General features: G+C 43.1%; 2 protein-coding genes across 8 annotated transcripts in view; one reads left to right on the forward strand and one right to left on the reverse strand.

Moving 5' to 3' along the window:
• The window catches only part of GDAP1 (ganglioside induced differentiation associated protein 1), a 46,227-nt gene extending 37,899 nt beyond the window's left edge, over positions 1 to 8,328 (reverse strand). For 2 of the 5 annotated variants that reach the window (XM_027064358.2, XM_053208717.1), the window contains exon 1: positions 1,560 to 4,353. Coding sequence is in view for 3 of the 5 variants with exons in the window: in XM_027064356.2 (XP_026920157.1) it covers positions 1,560 to 1,601 (42 nt within the window). In the remaining 2 variants the exon portion in view is untranslated. Of the gene's footprint in view, positions 1 to 1,559; positions 4,354 to 4,494; positions 5,934 to 7,526; positions 7,739 to 8,098 lie in introns of those variants that run through there. The other 3 variants (XM_027064356.2, XM_027064355.2, XM_053208716.1) reach the window with 3 other exon arrangements.
• Positions 8,329 to 8,504: 176 nt separating this feature from the next.
• Positions 8,505 to 26,061, forward strand: part of JPH1 (junctophilin 1) — an 83,560-nt gene continuing 66,003 nt past the window's right edge. For all 3 annotated transcript variants that reach the window (XM_053208713.1, XM_053208715.1, XM_053208714.1), the window contains exons 1-2: positions 8,505 to 9,092; positions 14,651 to 15,410. In XM_053208713.1, the coding sequence (XP_053064688.1) occupies positions 8,714 to 9,092; positions 14,651 to 15,410 (1,139 nt within the window). In that variant the 5' untranslated portion in view covers positions 8,505 to 8,713. The remainder of the gene's footprint in view (positions 9,093 to 14,650; positions 15,411 to 26,061) is intronic.

Genomic DNA, 26,061 nt, shown 5'->3' on the forward strand with positions numbered 1-26,061 from the left:
TGACTGGTCCCTTGGTGTCCTATGGTCAAGCATTCCTTTTCTACCAAGGTCAAGCAACTTACCAGGAACTGTTTCTCAAAAGATAAACAATTCTAGGGGCTCTTAGGTGGCTCATCAGTTAAGTGTCCAGCTCTTGATTTCGGGTCAGGTGATCTCAAGGTTCGTGAGATCAAGCCCCGTGTTGGGCTCTGTGCTGACGGCATGGAGCCTGCTTATGATTTTCTCTCTCCCTCTGCCCCTCTCCCCCCAAAATAAATAAACTTTTTTTTTTAAAGAAAGATAGACAATTCTCTTTTGCAGATGATATAGCCCTGCCTCAGATCCCCCACGGACCTGCATTGTGATTCTTCCACTGGGGCTTGCCATGATCTCCCTACTGTATCTTTTCTCACCACTGACACCAAACACCAACACGAAAGGATCTGCCTGATCGTATGGCCCAAGAGGCAGGGGTGCCTGCATTACAGCTTGGGCCTTCTGCAAAACTCTTCCCTGCTCTGAGCTCTCTCCAAGATGGTAGCTTTCCTCCGTGTCACTCAGCACATAGGCTGCAGCAGTTTGCAAATGTGATCTGTGTTGCTTCCAGGGCCCAAGAGGGCTACCTTTCTGGATAAGAAGGCATAAGATACAGCAGTTTGCCTTTTGTTTTGGAGGGGGCATCCTGGGAAAAATGCGGCCTTGATGTGACCACCATAGCAGATCCAAAGTTGCACCAGCTAGAGGCTGTCTGATAAGTACCCTCCTCACTGCAGGGTCTCTCTAAGGGAGATCTGAGTGCTGCTCTCCATGGCCACCCCATAGAGTGTTTCTACTTCTCAGTAAGCTTTACCAAGTGCTTGCCATGGGAAAGTAATAAGGAAAACGCCAGCAATGACAAAAATGCTAGGACATGTTTAAGGAAAGGAAGAGGAATTTAAGCTTTATCTGGAACACAGTCAGCACCTGAAGAATCCAACAAGGCTTCGAAGTGTGCATGTTGAGGTGAGCTGTGGATCAAGACAGCAACAGTTGGCAAGGATAAAACATTCTCCTGTGTCATTCAGTTAGAAGACAGCCTTTTCTATTATTGGCTATTATTTCAAATTCCATTCCAGAGCTCTTCATTCCCCAATTGTAACTTACCTTTCTTTTTACTGCCTAATAATTGATTTTTTTTTTTTCTCTCCTTCAGCTATCAGGCATCTACCAGCTACTTACCTTTAGTTGTGCCTTCAGCAAACTGTGTGCCTCCCTTCTTTATTCAATTCATTACAAAAGGGTTATCTCATCAATTTTCAAAACTTTTAACATCTTAATACCAACACTTCCATGAGCACCGGGTGTTGTACAAAGTGTTGAATCACTATATTGTACACTGGACAATAACACTACACTGTGTATTAACTAACTATATTTTAAGTAAAAATCGAAAAAATGCCAGCACTTCCAAATATGTTTTTATATTCCTTTGTCACCCCCAATGTGTGCTATTTCCAATATCCAGTTGCCTCAACATCTTCCTATTTTCAGAATAAAGCACTGTGACTTTCCAGGTAGCACAAGAGAAATGAACTTATCACCTTATGTCTGCAGATTCCAGGAGGCCTCCTCTTGCTCACCATCGCAGGCGTGGGTTCCCTTCACTCCCTCCCTCTGTAGGGCAGCTCTTCATGCAAGAAGGTCATCCTGTATAGATGTCTGCAAGAGAGCCCCTTCTTTTTTACCCACAGAGTGAAGCAATATGTACGTGATTCCTACAAACAGCTTCAGGTTCCGTAGCCCACAAAAATCACTCTGTCCTCTGAGCTCCTAGGACACTTGGCATCTATTTGCTGCTTGTAGTTGCCTTCCTTGTCCCTTTATTACTTTTCTTTTTAGGTCTTCTGCCTCTAAAGAGATGTTTTATACCCTTAGGAGCAAGGGCTGAGCCTTCTACTTCTCTGCGTCTCCAAACCTAACCCACTACTCATATATACATGTACATATCTGCACACATATGCCCATAAACACAGACACACATACATTTTATGTTTGGCTTCATTCAGGTACTGGGTCTTTGGTACAGACCTGCAGTCCACACGCTGTCTTCAAGCTTACTGCCTGTTTTAAGTCTCCCTTTAGTCTGTTTTCATCTTTGTCACTGTGAGAACTTTCCTGAAACCTTTTGTAAGCCTTATCATTGGACATGTACACTAAGTCCACGTGGATCTCTGCCCATTAGGAAGAGCAGGCAGAGAGCCACAAGGGACAAGTCATGGGAAGAAACCAAAGCACTGCCCTTAAGACTTAAATAAGGCTCAGCTGGTGTTTTTATACCTGAATTAGACTATTTCTAAATTAGACTCGTAGCCCCTAGGGCAGGATTGCCTAGTTGGATAAGATAACCCAACAAGTATCCAGCAATTATACAAAATTCTGCTACCAAGAAGCTAATGCTTAGAACACAAAAGACAGCCTAAAATTAAGGAGACTAGAAAGGGATAAGAAGAACATACAGGGGATGAGACAGCCGAAGTGGTGGGAGAGGTACAGAGCGAGCAGAGGCGAGAGATGCGGGTTTTTCAGAAGCTGAGGGAGAGAACTGCTCACAAGTATCAAATTCACAGCTGCCACTAGTGGGATAGAAATTGAAGAGCTGCCATTACATCTATCAGCTAGGAGGTCCCTAATGGTGAGAGTAGCTTCATTAGACTCGTGAGGACAGAACCCAAATCGAGAGGCCTGCGAATGAGAGCTGGGATACGTAAATGTATATATGAACATATATGATACTTGAATATGTATGTTTTACGAATGTAATAGACTTTCAAGGAGGTCAGCAGTTTCGAGAAGAACGAACATAGAGCACTTGAGGTGCACCAGGAAATTCGGACTGTTTTTACATGGAGGACACATGAGCATGTTTGTTGGACAGAAGAAAAGAAATTACAGCATATTCAAATGAGAGGAGGAATTGACCCAGAACAAGGAAAAGAAAAGGGATATCTTTTCCTCTGGGACAGAGTAGGTGGGAAAAGGAAGAAAATGAGAACCAATGTTAAGTTTCAAAGAGAGGAAAAAGAGGGAAGATGTTCCCAAGTTAGCCCTTCTCCTCTGTGAGGGAAAAGAAAGGCCCCTGTTCAACGGGAAGCAGCTGGGGCTGAGAGGGGAGCAGATGACAGGCATCTGGAAGCTTCCTGGGAAGAGATCTGCTGTGTGTGTGGAAAGACTGACATTTGCCATGGCAATGGCATTCAGTACATGATGTGATTGTCTCCAGAAGGGGCTTCCTAAGAGCAGGGGGTGAGATTGGGGATTGGGCAGGCACCAGGAGATCACTGCGTAAAGCACAGTGTGGTAGAAATCATTCACCAGGGCCTTCAGGCAGGGTAGAAAAGGGCTAGGAGGATATGTAGTGCATGAAAGGAGTAAAGACTGGCTAGTCAAGGGCTTGTTCAGTGTGTGGAAAAGACCAGACAGTGTTGTCAAAGAGTAGGATTGTAAACTTCCAGCTTTCAAGCTGGCCTACGTCACAGTCAAAGTAAGGTCCAGACTATGTCTGATGATACATTAGGATAAAGGTCATGATGCTGAGAAAAACAATGGACTGTGAGGCAGGACAAAGCTGCTCAGGACAATGACAGGGAACAGTGTGTGGGGTGAAGAGGGCATGAGCCACCAGTCCTGGATGAACATGGGGCAGTGACCTAGAGAAGATGGAGCCAAGTTAAGAATTATTTACTTATTGACTAATTTATTTCTAGTTTTTGACCTGCATTACCCAACTGTCTACTGAACATCTCCCCGGGATATATTTCTGAATCTTTTTCTCCTTAACAAACCTATCTTCCCACCTCTGTAATTTACTCTTCTTCCTCCATTTCTCTATTATTTCTTTAAATGTTTGTTTATTTTTGAGAGAGCACAAGCAGGGGAGTGGCAGAGAGCAAGGGAGACATAGAATCTGAAGCAGGCTCCAGGATCTGAGGTGTCAGCACAGAACCTGATGTCGAGGGGGCTCTCATGAACCGCAAGATCACAACCTGAGCCAAAGTCAGCCACTTAACCCACTGAGCCACCCAGGTGCCCCTTTCCTCCACTTCTTTGATTTTATACAGTAGCATCACCATTCATCTGTCCAGCTAGTCTCAAATATAAGAAATAAATGTCACCTTCACCAGCCCTTCCTGCTCTCCACCCAGCCACTTCCTTCCCTCATTTGAAAGCTCTAATCCTTGCTCCAGTGAAGGATGGTAATAAAGAGAACCATGTCTGAGGTGCCTGGGTGGCTCAGCCAGTTGAGCATTTGGCTCAGGACATAATCTTATGGTTCTGAGATCAAGCCCCACGTCAGGTTCCATGCTGAGTGTAGAGCCTGTTTGGGATTCTCTCTCTCTCTCTCTCTCTCTCTCTCTCTCTCTCTTTCTCTTTCTCTCTCTCTCTCTCTCCATTCCCTGCCCCTCTCCCCAGCTTTCTCATACTCTCTCTCAAATTAGAGAGAGAGAGGGAACGAACTACCTCTAGAGTCAGACAGACCTGGTTTGAATCCCAGCTGGACCATTTCTACCCAGAATGATCTCAGGCACATAAATGTCTTAAACTTTATTTTCTTCTTCTGTTAAAAAAAAATTATACCACTAATATTAATCACATGGGTATTATGTTATTATGAGATTTAAATGAATTAATGCATGTAAAGAACTTAGCACTGCATCTGGCACTTAGTATTTGCCTTCAAAGTTTTGAAGACCATTAATTTTGGAATTTTCTTCCCCTTTTGATATCAAGTTGTCTGCAGAGCTTATAACCATATTTCTTAACTTTTATATCTATTCCACACTACATTAAATTTTTATGAATGCTGTATTACAAATGTGATAATGATACTCAGTTTGATTTATTTACCTAATGCAGTAATTAATTGCATGTGATTTTTTTACACACGTTGAAGCAACAAACACACTTTAGACCATACACACCTACAGATTAGACTTTGTCATTTGTAAATATTTACCAAGAATTTCAACAATTAATTCCAATATGTAAATAAAATGGGGTCCCCCAATACATTTTTAAGCACATCTTCATCATAAAGTATTAAATTCTAAACAAAACATCCTCACCAACAGGTTGTCACTAGACATTCACACTCAAAATGGCTTACGTTTTGTTACAAATTTTTTTTTAGAATAGAAGCCTATAATAGTTGAATTTTGAGCATGGAGAAAAAGAAACTGCTAGAGTGGTTGTTGGCCCCTGGGCTTTGATGGCCTCCCCCATCCCACCTGTCAAACCAACATTCACATTCTCTTCTTACTAATCCCTTCTTAAAGCTAAATTCAACTCCCCCTTATCCAGGGCAAAGGTTCAGAGTGAGAGGGAAAATAAGGACATTACTAACCCCGACTAGTGAACTGCAACATTATTCCACTGCTTACTATATGCAATGCCCTCACTGTCAGCACCTCTTCCTTCTGCTTCTCTTTCCCAGTCTTCTCCAACCATTGAACCTGAACACTTACATTAACAAACACATCAGTGTGACTGGGGAAACATTCCATTGTGATGGCAGCAGGTAAGTGGAAGCATGGCTTAAATGGTTACTGTGCCAAAGTTGTTCTTTTGAATTTTGAACCAAAAATTCAATACTAATTTCCTCCCATGAAGAGAGCCAATGGCAGACTCAGATTAGGATTGTAATTACTTGAAATGGAATACCACATATCTGGTGGTGGATTATCTCTTTTAATGAAGATTCCTTCCAAAGAAGACATCTATTACGGACAGCAAGAGATAAAGAGACAAATGGCCTTGTCTCTTATCTTCCCCTAATCTCCATATTCTATCCAGATATGTGTGCATCATCATCCTCTGTCCACCCACCACAGATGGAGTAGACATCCGTCACAGAAGCCAGACACTTGCTCAGTGAGAGTTTATTTCAGAAAAATCCATCATTTGCATGAGAGCTCATTAGGAAAAGTTTTTTTTAAAAAGTGTTTCTGGGGGCGCCTGGGTGACTCAGTCGGTTAAGCGTCCGACTTCAGCTCAGGTCACCATCTCGCGGTCCGTGAGTTCGAGCCCCGCGTCGGGCTCTGGGCTGATGGCTCAGAGCCTGGAGCCTGCTTCCGATTCTGTGTCTCCCTCTCTCTCTGCCCCTCCCCCGTTCATGCTCTGTCTCTCTCTGTCTCAAAAATAAATAAACGTTAAAAAAAATTTTTTTTAAAGTGTTTCTGGGGTGCCTGGGTGGCTCAGTTGGTCAAGTGTCCAACTTCAGCTCAGGTCATGATCGCACGGTTCGTGGGTTCAAGCCCCACATTGGGCTCTGTGCTGACAGCTTGGAAACTGGAGCCTGCTTCAGATTCTGTGTCTCCCTCTGCCCCTTTCCTACTGTGCGCGCGCACGCTCTCTCTCTCTCCCTCTCAAAAATAAACATTAAAAAAAAATTTTTTTAAGTGTTTCCACCATGCTTGCAAACAAAAACTTAGCCGTGAGATGTTCATATATGGATTCTAACACAAACGGGCGTGTTATTTTTTAAACAATAAAAAGGCAAAAGGACAAAAGTTACTTCATGAGAAAAACAGTTTAAAAAGAAGAAAAAGATGTTGACCTGAGTAACTACACTGTTTTTCACATCAAATAGAACCCCACAATAGATGGCAATGTGCGTCTCTATGCTAGATCCTGATCGTGGTGTACCCCATAACAGAGAAATGGAATTATGGCTCAGCTGCAAAGTCCTGGGACCTTGTTTTCCCAGTGGCCTAAATCAATCCCTAGTCCAGGACAAGATGCTGAGCAAGACGAGTAATTATTCCAGGCCACTAGGGTAAGCACTATTCCGGGCGACTCTGCAGGCGGTGCCGTGGATGAGGGTTTCTAATTCTCTTTGGTGATTTCGTTCTGTGTAAACTGAGATTTTTCTTTCAGTATTTCAGCCAGATAAGCAGGAAAGGCCAGCTCCAATCCTGAGATAGAGCCAATCAAGGTCAATTTCGGTTCCTTTCCTGTGTAGTTTAATCTATGTTTCTCCTGCTCCCTTACCCTGACACCCTGACATCAGATCATTTTTATCTGATTATCAAATACCTACTGAGAGAAACTTTGGCAGCCTCTGGTGCTCCCCCAGTCATCCAAAAGCCTCTCAGCCTAGGAATATCACGAATACTCTGCAAAGCAGTGTCCTTGAGAGGCCAACCTAAGACTCCAGGCGATGAACCACAGAGAGGTGTCTCCCATAAATATTTTGAGGGTGAGGTTGAGACCAATGCCTGCTTTCACCAGAGACAATACTAACTTATTCAACTTGCCTTTTACCAAATCCCTAATTCTTGGTTTTGCACTATACCACAACATACTCAGTTATTATCTAACATAGAGAGGGTCAAACAAATCTTGTCCTTCCCATTAGGCAGATAGTGACACAGAGGTTTGCAAGTTCAAAAGACTTGCCTAAAGTGAATTCAACAAAGCAGTGTTGTAGCTGGAAAGTAGATCAGCTGACACCTGTCCCCAGTTTTTTAGGTCACAGGCTTTTTGTAAGTTTAGATTAAGCACTGTCTTACCATATTCCTCCTTGAGATCTTCTATTTACTTTGGTAAACTGTGGATACCGGTGTAGAGGTACCAGGTGTACATTCCAGATACTTACACAATATTCAAAGACTTCTCTGTCTGCCTGTTGGGTACATAGCTCCTGACTGAAGAATTTCTAAGGTTGTCAGAAGAACAAATGAGGCATTAGGGGCTCTGATGTGAAAGGAAATAGCTCATACCCCTGGAAAGACAGATGAAAAACATCCTCTTCGTTATTACAAATAAAAAGCTAATCTATTTAGTCTGCGCCTTTTCAAATTTCATTGCTCCCCCCGCCCAGTATCTTCATTAAATAAATGCAAACACATGTGCTTAGAAATGGGTAGGTGTAAAAGAACATTCTGCACAATTATATCTAGGCTGCCGGAGATTTATATCACATGCATACATCTATCTAGGAGCTGTTAATTCACGATGACAGCTGAGCATGACAAATGCAAGAGTACACAAGTTGGAATGCCGAAAAAATGCAACTACAAACCCCATGCAGACAAACACGCATACAGGAGTTTTCCCTCAACGCACACGTGGTCGCACTTACAGGAGCTTAACCACTTTGATAAACCCCAAACACAAACACAGGAGGCTCCGCCGCCCGCGAGGTGCCCCCACACATGCAGCCGCGCCTTCGTCTACCGGCAGGGATTCTCGCGCGTCCCTGGGTACACTCGCCCCCCACCGGCATCCCACTGCGCGAACACACGCGCGCCAACCGCTCCCCGCGCTCGCCCGCCCGCCGGGGAAGCTTTGGCTCCCGGGGCTGGGGGCAGGGCCGGGTGGGGCCGGAGCGCCGCGGGGCCGGGCCTCGGCGCCCGGGGAGGGGACGAGGGGCGGGCGCGGGGCGGCGCCCGGCTCACGTGGGCGGGCGGGAGCAGCTGAAGGTCCGCTCCGGAGCCTGGGCTGTCCTCTCGCGCGCGGCGCTGGCCGGGGCGGCGGCGGGGAAGGAGGAGGAGGAGGAGGAAGGCGGCGGTGGCGGCGGCGAAAGAAGAGGGGAGGACGGGGGCGGCGTCGGACTGGAGCCGAGCGGCAGCGCGAGCTGCCCGGGGCGCTGTCGTGAGCTCGCCCGCCGGGCCCCCATCCCCGAGCTACACCCTGCCGTGCCCAGCTCTGCCCGCGTCCGTGCCCCCGCGGGGAGCGCGCCGGGGCTGCCCCCCGAATGACGGGCGGAAGGTTCGACTTCGACGATGGCGGCACCTACTGCGGCGGCTGGGAGGAGGGCAAGGCGCACGGGCATGGCATCTGCACGGGGCCCAAGGGCCAGGGCGAGTACTCGGGCTCCTGGTCGCACGGCTTCGAGGTGGCTGGAGGCTACACCTGGCCCAGCGGCAACACCTACCAGGGCTACTGGGCGCAGGGCAAGCGGCACGGGCTGGGGGTGGAGACGAAGGGCAAGTGGATGTACCGGGGGGAGTGGTCACATGGTTTCAAGGGGCGCTACGGGGTCCGGCAGAGCCTGTGCACCCCCGCTCGCTACGAGGGTACCTGGAGTAACGGGCTGCAGGACGGGTACGGCGTGGAGACCTACGGGGACGGAGGTGAGCAGCGTCGCAGGCGGCTCGGCTGCTCCGTGAGCTGGTGCGGTGGGCTTTGCCCAGGCTGCGGGGAAGCGGGGAGGACGAGAGGCGCACGTGTCCGGAAACCCGCCAAAACACCTGGGAAAGCCTCCCACCCACCTCCCGCGCCAGCGTGGAGACGCGACTAGTGCGCGGGGGTTTGATCTGCCCTGGTTCTTGGAACGGGCTGTGTGTCCACACCCGGGGGAGCAAGGCGTGAATATACCTGGCCGGCGCCAGCGCTGCACTGCCACCAGGAGGGAGCGCCGCCCGGGTGGGTTGGGCTGGAGAGAGGACGCTGTCACTTGAGCCCGTCACATTACGTTCCTGATCCCTCCCTCTCCCGGCCGGGTTTGAAAACGCCACTCCCGTGGAGTTAGAGCGAACGCCCTGGGCTTGTGAGCCTGGCGGTCGGTGCTGACCGCTCCCCGGATTGGTTTCACGTGGAGTCGTATTTCGCTTCTGGTCCTCTCGTAGCCTAAAGATAGAAAACAGAACCCCATAACTAGGATGTAGGGGAATTGTGCCTTATTTGGAGTGCATTTGGAAATATCCTAGCTATGGAAGTGGAGAGGCCACCTGATGCAGGTGGGGCTCAGAGGGTGTGGGTTTTTCTTCCTAGTTTTCATTCGTTCCTTAAAGTAGTGGCTTTCAATCAAAAGAATGGTTGGTAGTCATTGTTGACCTGGAGAGCTTTGGGCAAATTACTAGGAAAATGTCTCAGAAAGGAACGAGGAAGCCTGCGTTTTAAGAAATACATTAGAAAGCTCTGGTCCTGCAGTTGCTAAGTTAGCCACTTTACTCTAGAGAGTGGCAATATGGAATCACCAAATTGCACTAAGTTGTATGACCTCAACATGCTGGCTATGCACAAAATCACCTTATTTTAATATTTAACAGTATTTGCAAAATGAATTGTGTAGAGGCAGAGTCCTTTTTTTTTTTAATTACAAAAAGTATACATTACTGAAACAGGTGCAAAACCTGATGAATTTCCTTGTGCAATAAGTGGAGGATGAATGGGTATACTTTGGCAAAATACATTTTCTGGTAATAAACATAATCATAGTTAATTGAAAAGGGTTATAGGAGGCAGGGTCAGCTTCGTAATTATGCAGCTCAGAGCTGAAGGGTATGAAAAGGATCCAATTAAAAGTTTCTCCAGCCCACTGCAACCTCAGTTAGGCCACTACTTATATAAAAGCTTATACAATTTGTACACTTCAGTTACTCAGAACACTTGGGCTGTATTTCAGATGCAAAACAGTACAATGGTAGAATTCCATAAAACGGACATCTTTCCATCCCACAGTATAAATAAAGGATATGGTTCTCATGGATTAAGGGGGGGGGGGGACTGTTTCCATAATACTTTTATAAGGGTTGCATGGGTCTTGAGCTCCACAGTAGTTAATTCGGGCCCTTAAATGTTCTGAATGGGCATATAGTGCCTTGGTTGACAGCCCTATAAATATGCTAGCTTGTGATTGGATTTTATTGGAGGCCCCAGATCTGTAATATAACTAAATTCCATGCTCAAAAGTAGAATGCAAAATTTATTTTTTAAATGTGCGTGTTATTTTACAACCTTTTAAGAAGGACAAGGATAGTTCTCTTCAGTTTGGGAAGGTTAAAAATAAATTCGTCTTTTAAAAGTTACTACTCATTAAACAAAATCTCTTAGTTTAGAATATTCATTACACTTAGCAATAAAATACATGTATATATATATAATATGTAGCAATAAAATACATGTGTATATATATATATATATATAAATATATATATATATATAAAATATGCAGCATAGCAAAGGTCCTCTATGTGTTTTAGAAGCTCAGTTAAGTGACTGGGATGACTTTATGGATAATCTGCCTTCTGCTTTAAAACTAACTTAAAAATTTTTTAAACCCTTAAAATTTGGCATCACCATAGGACTGTGGTTTTCCTTTTCTATTAAAAGAAATCAAATATGCTACCAATTAGGAAGGGAAAAAAAAAACCCTTAAAAATCACTTTCAGGGTCCCCTCTGTGCAAGTTGATTTTCTGCTTTCTTTCATATGTCACTCCATTTAATTAGAAGGTCCTTAATCATGAAGTGGTGCTCTAAGTAGAGGTATATTGCAATAACTTATTTTATACAAAAGTTTTGGCCAAAATAGGAAATATCACCTTCCCTATTCTTACTTAAGAATTAGCTTATTTTTGTCTCTGCACCACCACATGCCCATCCCTGTGCACCTTCTGTCAAACTTAGGGAAAATCTGATTCCATGTATTTTGTGATGACATTAAACTAGAAGTTTCATGTGGGAAGTACCACTTATTTTATCAGTAATTTGTGTGAAGTGTTGCTGGCATAGAACTTGCCTGAAAATTAATTAAAAATAAATTAGTACCATAGTAATGAAATCACATCTAGGTGCCCAGAATTTTTTGCATAACTTCTGATCTGCACCTCATTTTTTTCCACCAGTCATAAAACTATTGAAAATATCTAGGAAGATGCATTGCTTTATCAACTGTATATGCTTGCATATGCCCATTCATAGCACAGTATACATTTTACTGGAACTGGATGCCTTCCACCTCAAGGCTGTAGTTAAAATGGCTATATCTAGAAAACCAGCTCCCAGATGAAAAATCATAGAACGTAATTTAAAAACCCATCAAAATACTTTTTACACTTGTGAAATACGCATCTTTGAGAAATGGAGAGGAACTAATTAGAACTTTATTTGGACAGCGGGGAGAAGTTGGTACCCACCTGCTTCATAAAAGTAGAAGCCCTTTTTTCCTAAGTTCATTGACTAACCCTATTTTAAATTTCAGATGAACTACTAACAGTTTGACTGTAAATTGGTTTTTAGCAATTCTATGGAGGAAGTCTTCCATATACTGTGATTTAACAATAGGATGGGAATGTGGCCAATGCTGTTGCCCACCCCCCACTTCCCTGTTTGACAGTTAAGCATAGAGATAAACTTTCTAATTACTGCTGTTGCCTCAAACTGCTTGGATTTTCAAGCAGTACTTATTTGGAAATTCTGAATGCTTGTCTTACTTTTGGAGATACCAGTTCAAGGAAGCTACTTATTAATTCTCCCTCACTGTTAAACATTTACTAAGATGATATGGTTGCATTTTAAAAGTATAAAACTTAATTGATCTCAAATAGCACCTTTGGAAACTATTTTGGCAAAATTAACTTGTCATGATGTAGAAAGGTAGGAGATGATTATAGGATCCCTTGTTTATCTAAACAAAATATTTTTTAAAAAGGTTGTTTTAGTACATGTAAGTCAAGTTGTAGAACTTTTATCCTAGAACTTGTATTTTATCTATATAGACAAAGGAAAAGTCAAAGTTCAAATTTCCTAATAATTTAATTCCCTTCCCTGTTAAGGTGGTGTATTTGGAAATGGCTAATATTCAGTAGAAACCTTCTTAACCTGAATTGTCTAAATGACTATCTTATCCTTGTGGGTTTACTCCTTTTGAGAAAGCTATGGCCCACCTACCTTCTTAGAAGTTCATAAAGGTCAGGTTCAAACTTTTACATTTGCCTAGAATAGGACATTCACAGTACCAGGCATCCTAGAATTTCATTGTTGCCCTGCTGTTAGGTCTGTTTATAGGACATAAATATATCAGAATAAACAAAAAGAGAAGGTAGTCTTGAAATGAGTCAAAACTTTTGATTTTGGATCCATTACAGTTTTAACTTCTAAATATAATGAAATAATCAGCACGTATTAACACAATGGTACAAAACCACTAGCATCATTGCTCAGTATTTAAAAAGTAAATGTATGCCACACAGTGGAAATCTGTGTGTAGCAATATAAAATGAAAGGCGACTGCAAGGTGGATCTATATAATCAGAAACTGAGAGAGGTCAAGACATTTGATTACATCAAATAATTATATCGCTGTAATTTATTTTCTATGATATTGTGAGTTGCTATGAATCATACAGAAATACTTACATATTAAAATTTCTAGATAACTTCTGGGGGATACTGTAATTTAAAATGTGCCTTTAAGTAAAGGAAATGGCCTTGATTTTGAAAAGAAAATTCTAAACTCCTAAATTTAATTTTTTCCCTATGTTCCCTAATATTTTTTAAAGTTTACTTATATTTATTTTGAGAGAGAGAGAGAGCAGGTAAGGGGCAGAGAGAGAGAATCCCAAGCAGGCTCCATACCACCAGGGCAGAGCCCAACGCAGGGCTCAAACTCCCAAACCGTGAGGTCATGACCTGAGCTAAAAATCAAGAGTCCTGCAGCTGACTGAGCCACCCATAAGTTCCCTAATTTTAGTATTCAGTTTTTCATGTGATTATTTTAAAAGCAGCACTATGTTATTTTGCTAACTTGTTTAATAGAAAAGTCTACTGAGCACAAATGCTTTAGATTAGAGATTATCCTATTCCTAAAAAGGCATAATATTCATTGAAGTGATCTGGTGTCAACAGAGTTTTGAGGGACACTGTCAAACACCCCTTTGCTCTGAGATGAATTCCAGACTGTTAAAGAATGGAAGTTTTACTTTGGCCTTAGTCCAGTTTTTCTAGGGGTAAATAGCATATTCTTTTGAGCCATCATAGCTGTTTACTATAAAGTCATCAACACCTGCAGACCACAAGACACATAAGCCGTGAGACTGGAAATTTTGCCCTCGCTTAGGAGGGAACTCCTGCTCTCTGAGTGCTTCTAGTCCATGATGTGGCTCATGTAGTGGCAGTGACTAGGGAAATCCATGAAGAGAATGACGGGAGAAAGCAGAAATCTGGCAACGAGTACAGGGCAAATCTTTGACCATTTCACCTGGAAGTACAAAATGTTAAATTGCCCATTTTTTTCATGTCCCACAATATTCAGGATCTGTATAATATATGTCAAATCACTCTTTGCTTCAAAAATTTCTCCCAAATCTAATCCTAAATATTAAAGTTTTCCCTGCCCTAAAAAAAGATGGTGAACATGAAAGAAAGAAAATGTAAAGTAAAATAATGTGTTTGATGACCCATGTCCCGATCATTAACAATTTTAAGTCTTTTAGCTTGTTGGAATGATATTGTGACAGACCTAGAGCTTTTAGAGCTTTTCAGCTGAATGAATAAAATTAAAATTCAGGAAGAGAACTCATTTCATCTTCTGTGACACTGCCTTCCTATGAGGGATTTTCATCAGGGGAGAAAAGTTGTTTTCTAATGATCACTCTTTTTGTATTAGAAAGTGGTGGTTTCATCTGAAACATTCGTATAAATTTTTAAATGAAAAGGAAAATTACCAAACTTGGAAAATGCTAAACAATTACATTGAAACCATTGACACAAAATTACAGGGCGGGAACCCACAAGTGGATGAAACGTAAGGTGTCACTTAGAGTTGACTTGGATACGTGTAGGATTTGACCGTGAACCTGCCTGCTCTGAGTACCGGGCTCTCCTGGGACGCACCCAGGTGCTGGCAGGCGAGATCGCACCCCTTCCGCCCCCGACTCACATTGTGCTTTCTTGCCGTCTCTCTCGAAGGTACTTACCAGGGCCAATGGGCCGGCGGCATGCGGCATGGCTACGGCGTGCGCCAGAGCGTGCCCTACGGCATGGCCACCGTGATCCGCTCGCCGCTGCGCACGTCCATGGCCTCGCTGCGCAGCGAGCAGAGCAATGGCAGCGTGCTCCACGACGCCGCGGCCGCTGCCGACAGCCCCGCCGGCACCCGCGGCGGCTTCGTGCTCAACTTCCACGCCGACGCGGAGCTCGCGGGCAAGAAGAAGGGCGGCCTCTTCCGAAGGGGCTCCCTTCTCGGAAGCATGAAACTTCGCAAGTCCGAATCCAAGTCTTCCATCTCCAGCAAACGCAGCTCGGTCCGCAGCGACGCGGCCATGAGCAGAATTAGTTCCAGCGATGCCAACTCCACGATCAGCTTCGGCGACGTAGATTGTGATTTTTGCCCGGTGGAAGACCACGTCGACGCCACCACCACGGAAACCTACATGGGCGAGTGGAAGAACGACAAGCGAAATGGTTTTGGCGTTAGCGAGCGCTCCAACGGCATGAAGTATGAAGGAGAGTGGGCAAATAACAAGAGGCATGGATATGGCTGCACCGTGTTTCCCGACGGCTCCAAAGAAGAGGGGAAATACAAAAATAATATTCTGGTCCGTGGAATAAGGAAGCAGCTTATACCAATAAGAAATACAAAAACTAGGGAGAAGGTGGACCGAGCAATTGAAGGCGCGCAAAGGGCAGCTGCCATGGCGAGAACCAAAGTGGAAATAGCAAATTCAAGGTATGTAAATGCAGGGCGGGTGGTTGCGCATGGTCGATCGAAACAGTGGGATATCAAATATTTTGGTTGTCATTCTGTTGGTAACATCACCATATTTGCTTCTGTAACTGCCAGGATCAAAGTTAGAAAATGATTAATTCCAATGGAATGAGAGTCAGAAATGTACCTGCACTGTTCTGAACCTGGCCGTCATCGCAAAATGTGGAAGCACATTGAGATCCCCTTGCTGTCACAAACTACTTCCCTAATACTTAACGTCGGGTCACTCAGACTGTGCACATTTTCAGGAATCGAGAAAGTTACTTTCAGGAGGTGTGTTGTTTTGTTTTAATACTACCACAGAGAATGATTTTTTTCTTTTTTTTTCTTTCTTTTTCTTTTTTCTTTCTTTCTTTTTTTTTTTTTTTTTTTTTTTTTGAGAAAGCCACCAAGATCTAGATATGGCAGAAATGGAAAGTTACAAGACCAAATCTCCTATGCATTGTTTACAACAACAGAGTTCAACTGTATGGGAATGGCAGAGGGACTAAGGCTGATACAAATTGTCACATTCTATGCTGGAATGATTAGATCACCGGTGTATTAAAAGGAAAGGGGTGGGGGGAACCTGCCATGGACAGATGGGACTGTCAGCGTGCCAAAGTTGGAAGAAAGTAGAGCAGTAGAGAAGGGATGGAGTGAGTAGGAGATCGCGATGAATTATAGATCGAGAAGTGGGGTGTATGTGGGCACAGAAGGACTATGTGCTTGAAGTTTTGCCATGAATAGCTGGATTTGGGGTCCAAAGAGAGGGATGGAGAAATCTATTGGGAATAGAATTGTCATATTGTAGACAAAAAAAGAAAAAAAAGATGGTTATAAATGGAAAATATGATTTTTAGGCTTATTTACATGGCCACCGAATGGCCACAGTATCATGTGACTTGAGGCGTACATTTAGCATAGAATATTAAAAACCCTTTTCTTGCTTCAGTAATATTTTCCTGTAGAAGTAAATGTCTTTTGGAAGCCACAGAATATTAGCGTGTCTTCAGATTTTTATTCTTAGCATTGTACTAAACTTCTCTTTTCTTTGGTTGAACCATACAAAATTTCTGATACTTGAACTTCTTGGTGTTCAAAAAATGGCACTTGCACAAGGTTCAACCTTATACTTTCAGACTTTTGACGTTTCTTTAAAAAATAAAAACTTTATGGTCACTGTTTACTTCTGAGTATCTGAAACATTACTTGGAAAATGAAGAGGTCATGTTTTTTGTGTTATATTGAGATAGGTGTCAAAAGTTTTCAGGGTTTCCATCTTTATCCCAAACTCCTCCTATTTTAAAGTTAATATTACTTATTGTTAATTAGCATAAACTTTCGGGAAGGGCCTCTCTGCCCTCTCTGTTGAGCATATTTTATTTTAGACCACAGTTTCCCTAATAGCCAAGCGTTGAATTACTTGCTTTTCGGCTTGCTTATAGATGGGATACTTGGCACCTCTAATCTTACTGGCTTCCTGGCCCTCAGCTAACTTTTGAGCTAGTGCTATACCTTTGGTTATGCCCTGGCGTCTAATTTTAAATGCACTCCTGGATTTTTCCATTTGCTTTCACCTTACAACCTAGTGATCCTAGTAGAAGCAGTTTGATCTCTGCAGACGCAAAGTAAAACTGTGCAGGACACTCTAGCAAATGATTTTCTTAAGCTTGTTTTAATTATTGACTTTTATGATTAGTTTAAATGGGAGGAATCTACATAATGAAAGGGAAAGGCTTGTAATGCAAGGATCTCGGATTATACTAGTATCATAAACTCCTACCCAAGTGCTAGCCACATCCTCTCTGTTGAAAATCTTTTGGGGGTAGTGGTAATATAGTTTGAGATTACTGTGTTGTATAGTTTTTAATCAAATATACTTTTGGCCGGTTAACTACTTCCTAAAAATTTCACCTAGCTCTCTTTTCAATGCTCAATTCATTATAGTAAGTGAAATAAGCCAGTCACAGGACAGATATTGCATGATTCCACTTAAGTGAGGTGTCTAAAATGGTCAGACTCCTAGAAACAGAGACTAAAATTGTAGTTGTCAATGGCTGGAGGGAGGAGGAAATGGGAAGCTGCTGTTGAACAGGTATAAAGTTTCAGTTAAGCAAGACGATTGTGCATGCAGTTAACAGTACTGTATTGTGCACATAAAAATTTGTTAAGAGGGTAGATATCATGTTAACTCTTCTAACTACAGTAAAAAATATATGTATACTATTTGGATGATGCAATAGAGAAAACAAAATTCTCAGGTAACCTTTTATGTCTTCCTTACTTTCCTTGTGTTGCTCCTCTTTCCAGATTCCTTGCTTTAATGATACTTCAGATAGAGTTTTGCCACTTGTTTTTGTAGAAAATAGCTGATGGATTGACATTCCCCTTCAGTAGCTCTGAGTTTAAAGTTCCACATTCTTTTAAAAGCTTTTTTGTTTTGTTTTGTTTTTTTTAAACAAAGAGAGGGACACCTGGCTGACTTCATTGGTTGAGCCTCAGACTCTTGATTTTGGCCCAGGATCATGGGATTGAGCCCCACGCTGGGCTCCATGCTTAGCCTGGAGCCTGCTTGGGATTCTCCATCTCTCCTTCTGTATCTCCCCTGCCCCAGCATGAAAGCATGCTCTCATTAAATGAATGAATGAATGAATAAATAATAGAAAAAAAAAAAGCTTCCATTAAGGTTTTGGAGATTGCTGGGGTGGGGGGGGGACTTCTTGCTATATTGTCATAAACCATGGCTCTTTATAATGTCTCAGTATCTGCTCAGTACTTCCTGGACCCTCCAGTAGTTACTGTTAGTGTTTTGGTTTTACAAAATAGCAAAAGTTTAACAACATAAGGTGACATTCTCCCCCTCATCCTGCCCCAGTAATGGCAAAATAACAACTAGAAATAACTACCTCCTGGCAGCTGCTGCTCTCAAAATCACTTGTTCGCCATTAGCAACAGAGGGAGATGATAACTTTAATAGTTACTGACCATCTTAGTTTGCCACCCAGATAGTGCTAATCATTATTCTGTTGCTGTTATTTCATAGGCTGTGGAGAATTTTTGTTACTTAAGTATCAGGGAGTTGGATCCATTTGTGTACCATCACCTTATATTATTCTGAAGCAAAGCTTCAAGTTGGCTTTGAGAGAAAATAATTATATCCTCCTCAGGGAGATCAGGGGACATGGAACCAACCAACTTGAGCTCAGAAACTCAAGAAGGTCTGTGGACCTTTTTTTTGCTTCGTTGAATAGGGAGCACTGGTGTATCTCCGTAGGAAATGCACAGGAGGCGTATTTCAGAAGACTTATTGTGGCCCCTGTTTAATTCTTACAGATAAGAGAACGTGGGGAATCATGTTACCAGTAGATAGTAAAAATAATGCAGCAGATAAAGAATCAGTAGATACTGATCCTTTACTAGCACGTTAGCACTTAAAAAGTGACAGCTCTGGGGCGTCTGGGTGGCTCAGTTGGCTGAGCATCTGACTTCAACTCTGGTCATGATTTCACAGTTTGTGAGTTCAAGCCCCGCATTGGGCTCACTGCTGTCAGCGTGCAGAACCTGCTTTGGAACCTCTGTCCCCCTCTCTCTCTGCCCCTCCTCTGCTCACACTGTCTCTCTCAAAAATAAACATTTTTTAAAAGAAAGAGTGAAAACTCTAAGGGGTACTATTAATTTGCTGACTCCTGTAACTTTTCCTCAGGTTTCTGTTCTGATCTAAAAAGTACCAGATGTATAAGATTTAACAAAATGTTTTCTTCCCTTTTTGTCTTGGTCCTGTGGGTAAAAATCACCTGCTAGAATTGAGAAACTGTCTCACCCTTGTTTTTAAAGAAAGGTTCCAGATGTAGGGGAGCAGCTCTGAATATCTCAAGCCCCTCACATTCAGAGGCTGAGACCAGCGCTGTGCCCAAGATCACCCTTCCATACCTGTTGTTTCAATGACAGTTCTCATTTGGGCATTTTTACCCCATTTAACTCTTGTCTTCAGTAATTTCTTAAGACATGTTCAGAGTACTGTTTCTTGAGAAAAATATTTTAAGGAGTTTTAAAGTGAGGCATTTGGCTGAGATAGCATATGAGTGGCCCTCAGAGAACCACTCTTCTCTGGAAAAAGATCGTTTAGAAAAGGATGTAGACAAAAGAAGAGGTTTGTAGACTCTGAGCCCCAGAGGACATGGTTATCATGCTAAAGGATGGAAGAGAGCTGGCTTAAAGCAGTTGAGAACCTGGGGCACCTGGGGGGCCCCAGTCAGTTGAGTTTTGAACTTTGGTCCAGCTCATGATCTCACGGTTTGTGAGTTCAAGCCCCACATCGGGCTCACTGCTGTCAGCACAGAGCCCACCTCGGATCCTCTGTCCCCCCCTCTCTTTGCCCCTCCCCCATTTCCACTCTCTCTCAAAAATAAATAAACATTTGAAAAAAACTTAAAGCAATTGAGAACCTTAGGCATTTGTTTGTACTGCCTTCATTGAAGCACACAGATTCAAAGAAAGGAAGTAAGGTGGGAGTGTAGCGTGGAATGGAATAGTTACCCTGTTCTCTGACTCTGTGGCCAGACTGCCTGAAGCTGGGACGGTGCTCACTCGACTGGGCAGGCTTCCAGGACTACCGTGACATGTCAGTGACTGCTGCTCCCAGCCTCTCCTGAACTTCAGGAGGTAACAGCAGGGCCAGTAATGTCAGGAGGGAGCCCTGTGCTGTCCCTGGCCCAGCACTCTCCCTGCCAGGCTTGTCACAGATGCAGTTGTACAGGGGACAGAAGCACCAGGTCGAATGTGGAGGCCTGAAGCCCAAGGAACTGGTGCACAGGTGTGCCTGCTGCACCTGTTTTCACAACTAGAGATTGGATTCCATGTTGCCAGGTTTGGACTTGAATATGAAAAATGACATCATTTTTTTCAAAACTCCTACATAAAAGACATATTTTCCGTACTTTTTTTAATGTTTATTTTTGAGAGAGGGATAGGGAAAGAATGAGGGGGGGGAGAGGCAGAGAGAGGGAGATGCAGAATCTGAAGCAGGCTCCAGGCTCTGAGCTGTCAGAACAGAGCCTGACACGAGGCTTGAACCCATGAACCTGCAAGATCATGGCGTGAGCCAAATTTGGATGCTTAACCCAGGCACCCCATGCTTTTTCATTTAAAAAGGTATTTTAAGGGGCGCCTGGGTGGCTCAGTCGGTTAAGCGTCCGACTTCCGCTCAGGTCATGATCTCACAGTCCGTGAGTTTGAGCCCTGTGTCGGGCCCTGTGCTGATACCTCAGAGCCTGGAGCCCGTTTCAGATTCTGTGTCTCCCTCTCTCTCTGCCCCTCCCTGGCTCATGCTCTGTCTCTCTCACTGTCAAAAATGAATAAATGTTTAAAAAAATTTTTTTTAAATAAAAAGGTATTTTATGATTTCTTACCACTCTCCCTGTTTCTTCCATGGCTTGAATGATTCAGCCACGACAGCTTTCCTGAAGTTCTAAAGGACATCTTTGCTCATCCCTTCCCTCTTCCTGGTGCCCTGGCCCCAGCCAGCTGCTCAGGGCTGCTCTGTCTTCAGGTCTAGGCATCAAGTCTCCTCTTCATGGAGGGTTTATCCAACCTCATACCCTCCCACTCTACTGCCACCCCCTTCCACCTAAATGCCCATTTGTCTGAGCTCTCGTCTAGTTCAGTATGTTTGTTTCACATCTCTTTCTCCAACTAGATCAGAAAGCCAGGCCCTGAAAGCAGCTTTGCTCACTTTGGTACACCCAAGGAGCTAGTTTAGATCAGGGCACTTTGGTAAGGGCTCCGATAAATATTTGATGAATGAGTGAATTAAATTCTCACTACTTAGGCTATAAACACTTCTAATTCTGTTTTCTTGGGCATTTATAAACCAGCTTTAAAGGAAGGAAACATAGCTCTCATAATTCATCATGCTATAATCTGACCATAGTGAAGGAAGTACAGAAAATGCAAAAGTGCATGTTACAGGTACCTTTTTCCTTAACTATGTCAACAGCATTAAAAAATCATAACAAAGGCAAGGCTGGGAAATAAGAACTTGAGGTTAAGGCAAACACTTATCTCCATTCTTCATAGGTGTGAGCTGGTCCAGTGATACATGTGAGTGCTTCCCGTAAACAGATATGGAAACTCCAGGAAGTCAGTTTATACTCACTATAAAAATATTAGCTCATCCCTACCTGGTTGACATCACCAAAATATGGGATAAATCAGAGCAGAGCCTAAGAGCTTACTGTTTTTTAAAAACCTGTTCGCCGAATGCTCACTTGTCTTTTTTTCCTTTTGAAAGTTTTTCTTGTCTTACCTCTTTCTTTTTCCTGGTCATTTTTCTTAAGCTCAAAAAATAGCATTCAATGGAACAGTTCCTCACAAGATTACTTGACTTGGTTCACTTCACTTATTAGTAATTAAAACCCAGAGTCAACCATGAGTCAGTGCACATTATGGATCCAAATTAAACTTCTCCCAATTTTAGAAAAAAAAAGCTGAGTCTCTTCCAAGTTATTGTGAAGAGCCAGGAATTTGAAATTCTTAAATTCAGTTGGAGAAAAGGATTCTCGTTCTCTTTTGCAAATCAAATTTCTACTTTATATTCTATCTTTATTTCTTTTCTGTAATGTTAGTAGTCCTATCATATCTTTAAAAACCATTGTAGATTATCAGACCATTGTAGATGATCTTCTACTGGGGCTCTGGTTAATGTTCAGTTTTTAACGTAAGTGATTTTTTTTTTTTCAGGAAGGTTGAATTTTTCTGTAATGCCTTGTAAGCCATTTTAATGAAGAGGCTGTTAAGTAGGTAAAGTGATTTTGGAGGAAATCACCTAAAATATGGGAATTCACTACTGAGGAGAGCATTAATTATTTGCCTTATTTAGGCCTCCTGTACTCTTCCATATCAACCTCTGCTACCCGTCACCCCTTTCCCTGTTATCACCAGCTCTTCTACAAGCAGATTCCAGAGGCTTCGTTAATACACTCAGGCCGGGGTGCAAAAAAGTTATTGTAAATGGGAATTGATAGTTGCCTCTTTCTTTACAGGAGAGTTGTTTTAACAGTTGAATGAGAGAGTGGGTATCATAGGGCTTTATAAACTGTAAATAACCACATATAGTTTACGTTTTGTGAGATGTGTCGCCATTTAGTGGGTCATTACACATAACAGGGGAACCTACTGTGTTATGGGAACCTTGTGAAAATTTAGTGGGTCATTACACATAACAGGGGAACCTACTGTGTTATGGGAATCTTGTTTCTGAAGATCTTTCTTGAAAAAACTCTTCCACCTGCCCTCTCGAGTCCAGCCCCATTCAGAAACTGAGGCCTGGAGGTGGCCGGGTGTTCTAATGATTTAACAAGTAGGTTCAAGCAATACAAATGTCACGAAAATTAGTCTTATGCCGTAATAATGAGAGGGTCACACAGTTATCCAGACTTCCGGGCCATTAGAAACATACTTTTTTAAACCTGGGGATCATAGAGGCATGGCTTTCCACTTTGATTAAACAGAGAACATAAGGAGGAGATGCTGTGTGTGGTGTGCATGGGATACGAGGTAGCGTTCAGTCCTGCGGAGATCAACTTGGTGAAAACTGGAGCAAAAAGACACGTTCTAAGGGGAGGGTAAGCCAGGTTTTGGGGACACATGTCACCCTTGTTTTAACTATAGAAATCAGAGTTGGCTTAGACGGTACAAACCGCAGCAGGTTCGAAACGTGACATTTTCCTGATGCCGTAAATACGAAGAGTTAAAGCAGCAATGACTTTCTCACATACGTGATGAAAGCCACAAGTGTGATAGCATCCATGTTCCATCCCATGTGCTCCTGGAGACAGAGCCTCTGTCTGCGGGCGAGTGGCAGAGCTCTGTGTGCACGCTCACAGAGCCAGGAGACTCCTCTGAGCGGCAGCTGCCCGACAGCCAGAGGACCCCGCTCACAACCTTCCATCATGGATTAAGCTGACTCCGCCAATCTCACTTTACTCAAGACACCAAACTGGCCGCTTGCAAGACTAGTGCCTTGCAAATCTTTGAGATGCTTTTCTTATTATAGATGAAATATGAACATTGTGTTTAGGAACAGGATCCAACAAATGCCAAAGGTATTTATGTAACTCATTCAGCTTTAGTACAACGGCCCCTTGAGAATAAAACTAAATAAGCCTTTAATAATTTTGCCCTTCTATTTTAGTCGGTGTTTCACATTTATTTGTATGATATGCTTCAATTCAAAATAAGCTTCTTTATCAGAAATTTAATTAAGATGTAAGGAATCAAGATTGCCTCCAAAAGAGTGCAACTCTTTGAAGTCAGATCTTCTTAGGAATTCCCTGTGTGCCGAAAGAAACTTATTCAAGTCAAGTAAAATACATTAATTCATTTTCTAACATTTTAAAAATAATTGTGCCAGAGATTAACAAATAACTGTTAGATTTTTGTCAGTTTTCTTTTGAATAAGGTTAAAATTTTGCTGAGTTTTACTACATAAAGTCCATCAAATTTTGATCTCAATTGGCTTGGTCCAGAGATCCCTGTTTACTTTTTTACATTGGTGTAAGAGCTTTTTGAATTAGTATTTCAAGATTTCCTACACTCACTTCCATCCATTAAGGGAAAGGTTTGATATTCATGTGGGGACCCTACTAAGTCAAAACATGTTAAGGAAAAATCCCATAGAAGCTGGACTTTCAGGTTAAGGAGTAGGAATGGAGGAGTGTCTGGTGACGCGGCCATACCCACCCACTGCCGGCCCTTGTCCCTCATTCCCACCCCTCCTGTTCACCCTAGCAATTTGAGAATGAGTTGAGCTGTGACTGATATATACCTTGCAAAGATGAAAATGCCCTGGAAGGGTCATTAGCTAACACGTTAGTTAACACCCTGGTCTGAACTTGCAGAAAAGACTCTAAGTTACCAGCCCATTTTATAAGGTTTGGTTTTTTATCTCAGGGAAATAATGATTTTAATCACTCTTATAATATTAATCGATGACATACTATGTAAATGTAATATTATGATTAGGCTCCAGCTCTTCTAATCATACAGCCTGGTTAGGACAGATAAAATTGCAATTACCCAGGCACCTGGGTGGCTCAGTCCATTATGCAGCCAACTCTTGATTTCTGCTCAGGTCATGATCTCACACTTATGAGATCCCTCCCTCATTTGCTCACGCATGCACATGTGTTTTCTCTCTCTCAAAAAATAAAAATGCAGTTACCTCTCAGGTGATTGGCACCTGGCTACAAGCTTAGCACATAGGAGGAGCTTAGTCATAGCCTGGGGCCGGAGGCATGATTGTGCAGGTGGTATCCAGCTGGTACAAAGGATAATGGCCCACATGTATTTGGGGTATTGTAAAATGTTTGCTATGGCTGGAAAAAAGACTACTTAGGTGTGGGGGGTGTTGAGAGATGAAGTGGAGATGAGATGAGGGGCTCACTGACCTATAAAGGGGGAGTTTGGACATTATCCCAAAGTCTGAGGAGAGCTACTGATAGTTTTAGGCAGAATTACATGATCAAATTTAGAAAGATCACTCTGGATGCAGGTGATATAGGGACTGGGAAGAGTAAGGGGCAATACAATTGGAGGCCGATTAAGTGGTAATGTGCTAACTAGCAATCTAGGTAAGAGCCCATGGGCTGAGCTAAGCAGTGACAGTGGGGATAGAAAGAAGAAAATGTATGGTGACAGCATCCCGGGCAGACTCCATAGGACTTGATGGTTGGTTGAATAAATGTGGCAAACCTAGAAGAGGCAGAGTCAGAGTGACCCCTGAGTTTCAGGATTGGCCAACTGGATGGATGCTAGTAGTGTTTATTTAGACAGGGACCGGAGAGGAAAGTATGGGTTTAGAGAGGGAAATTGGTTTGGATTTTGACTTCTTGAATTGGGAGATGCTGGCCCCAAAGACAAAAGGGAACATAGCCTGGAATTCAGATTTGTACCATACATAGAGAGCTCAGACCCAACCCTGAGGAACAAAGACATTTATGAGGCACATTGCAAAAGAGGAATTCCATGTCCAGGATACTGGAGGCAGCTCTTTTAAAGAAGCACAAATAAAGCACTTCTCATGTTAAGGACTAGGAGGAATCTGTTGCCTTAAGACCATGCAATTCAGGTATCAGAATATCTATTCTTGAATTTGTGAAATTATGCTTTCTAAGATTTGTGCTCAAAGGACCTACCCAGTGAGCAAGATCTGTTGGCCTGTTTCTTTCTTGGCAACATCCTGGAACAAAATATCACCCTCACAAATTATTGTGCTGAAGAAACATCCTTTGGCAAACATTTATTTAGTGCCAGCTCTGTCCAAATACGATACTAGGCCCCAGGAATACAAAGATGAATAAGAAACAAAACTTGCCATTGAGAGCAAATACCCTGGGGCGGTGTGTGTTGGGGGTGGGGGGTGTCATAGCACTTCTGTGTGGCAGGTTGGGAGCTGTGAGCCAGATGGGGGCTGTGAGTTGGAAGCACCCACTGGGAAGCACCTGACCTGCTTGGGTGAGCTTGTCACCAACACTCCCCTGTGCTGTTTGCACAAGCAGCTCTCTGCCTGGAACGCCCTCACACCCACGCCCCTTTGCCTAACCTCTCTTAGTCCTTTGTGATCATGCTCAAG

The sequence above is a fragment of the Acinonyx jubatus genome, chromosome F2, assembly GCF_027475565.1.
Source record: "Acinonyx jubatus isolate Ajub_Pintada_27869175 chromosome F2, VMU_Ajub_asm_v1.0, whole genome shotgun sequence".
In the NCBI taxonomy this organism is placed as follows: domain Eukaryota; kingdom Metazoa; phylum Chordata; class Mammalia; order Carnivora; family Felidae; genus Acinonyx; species Acinonyx jubatus.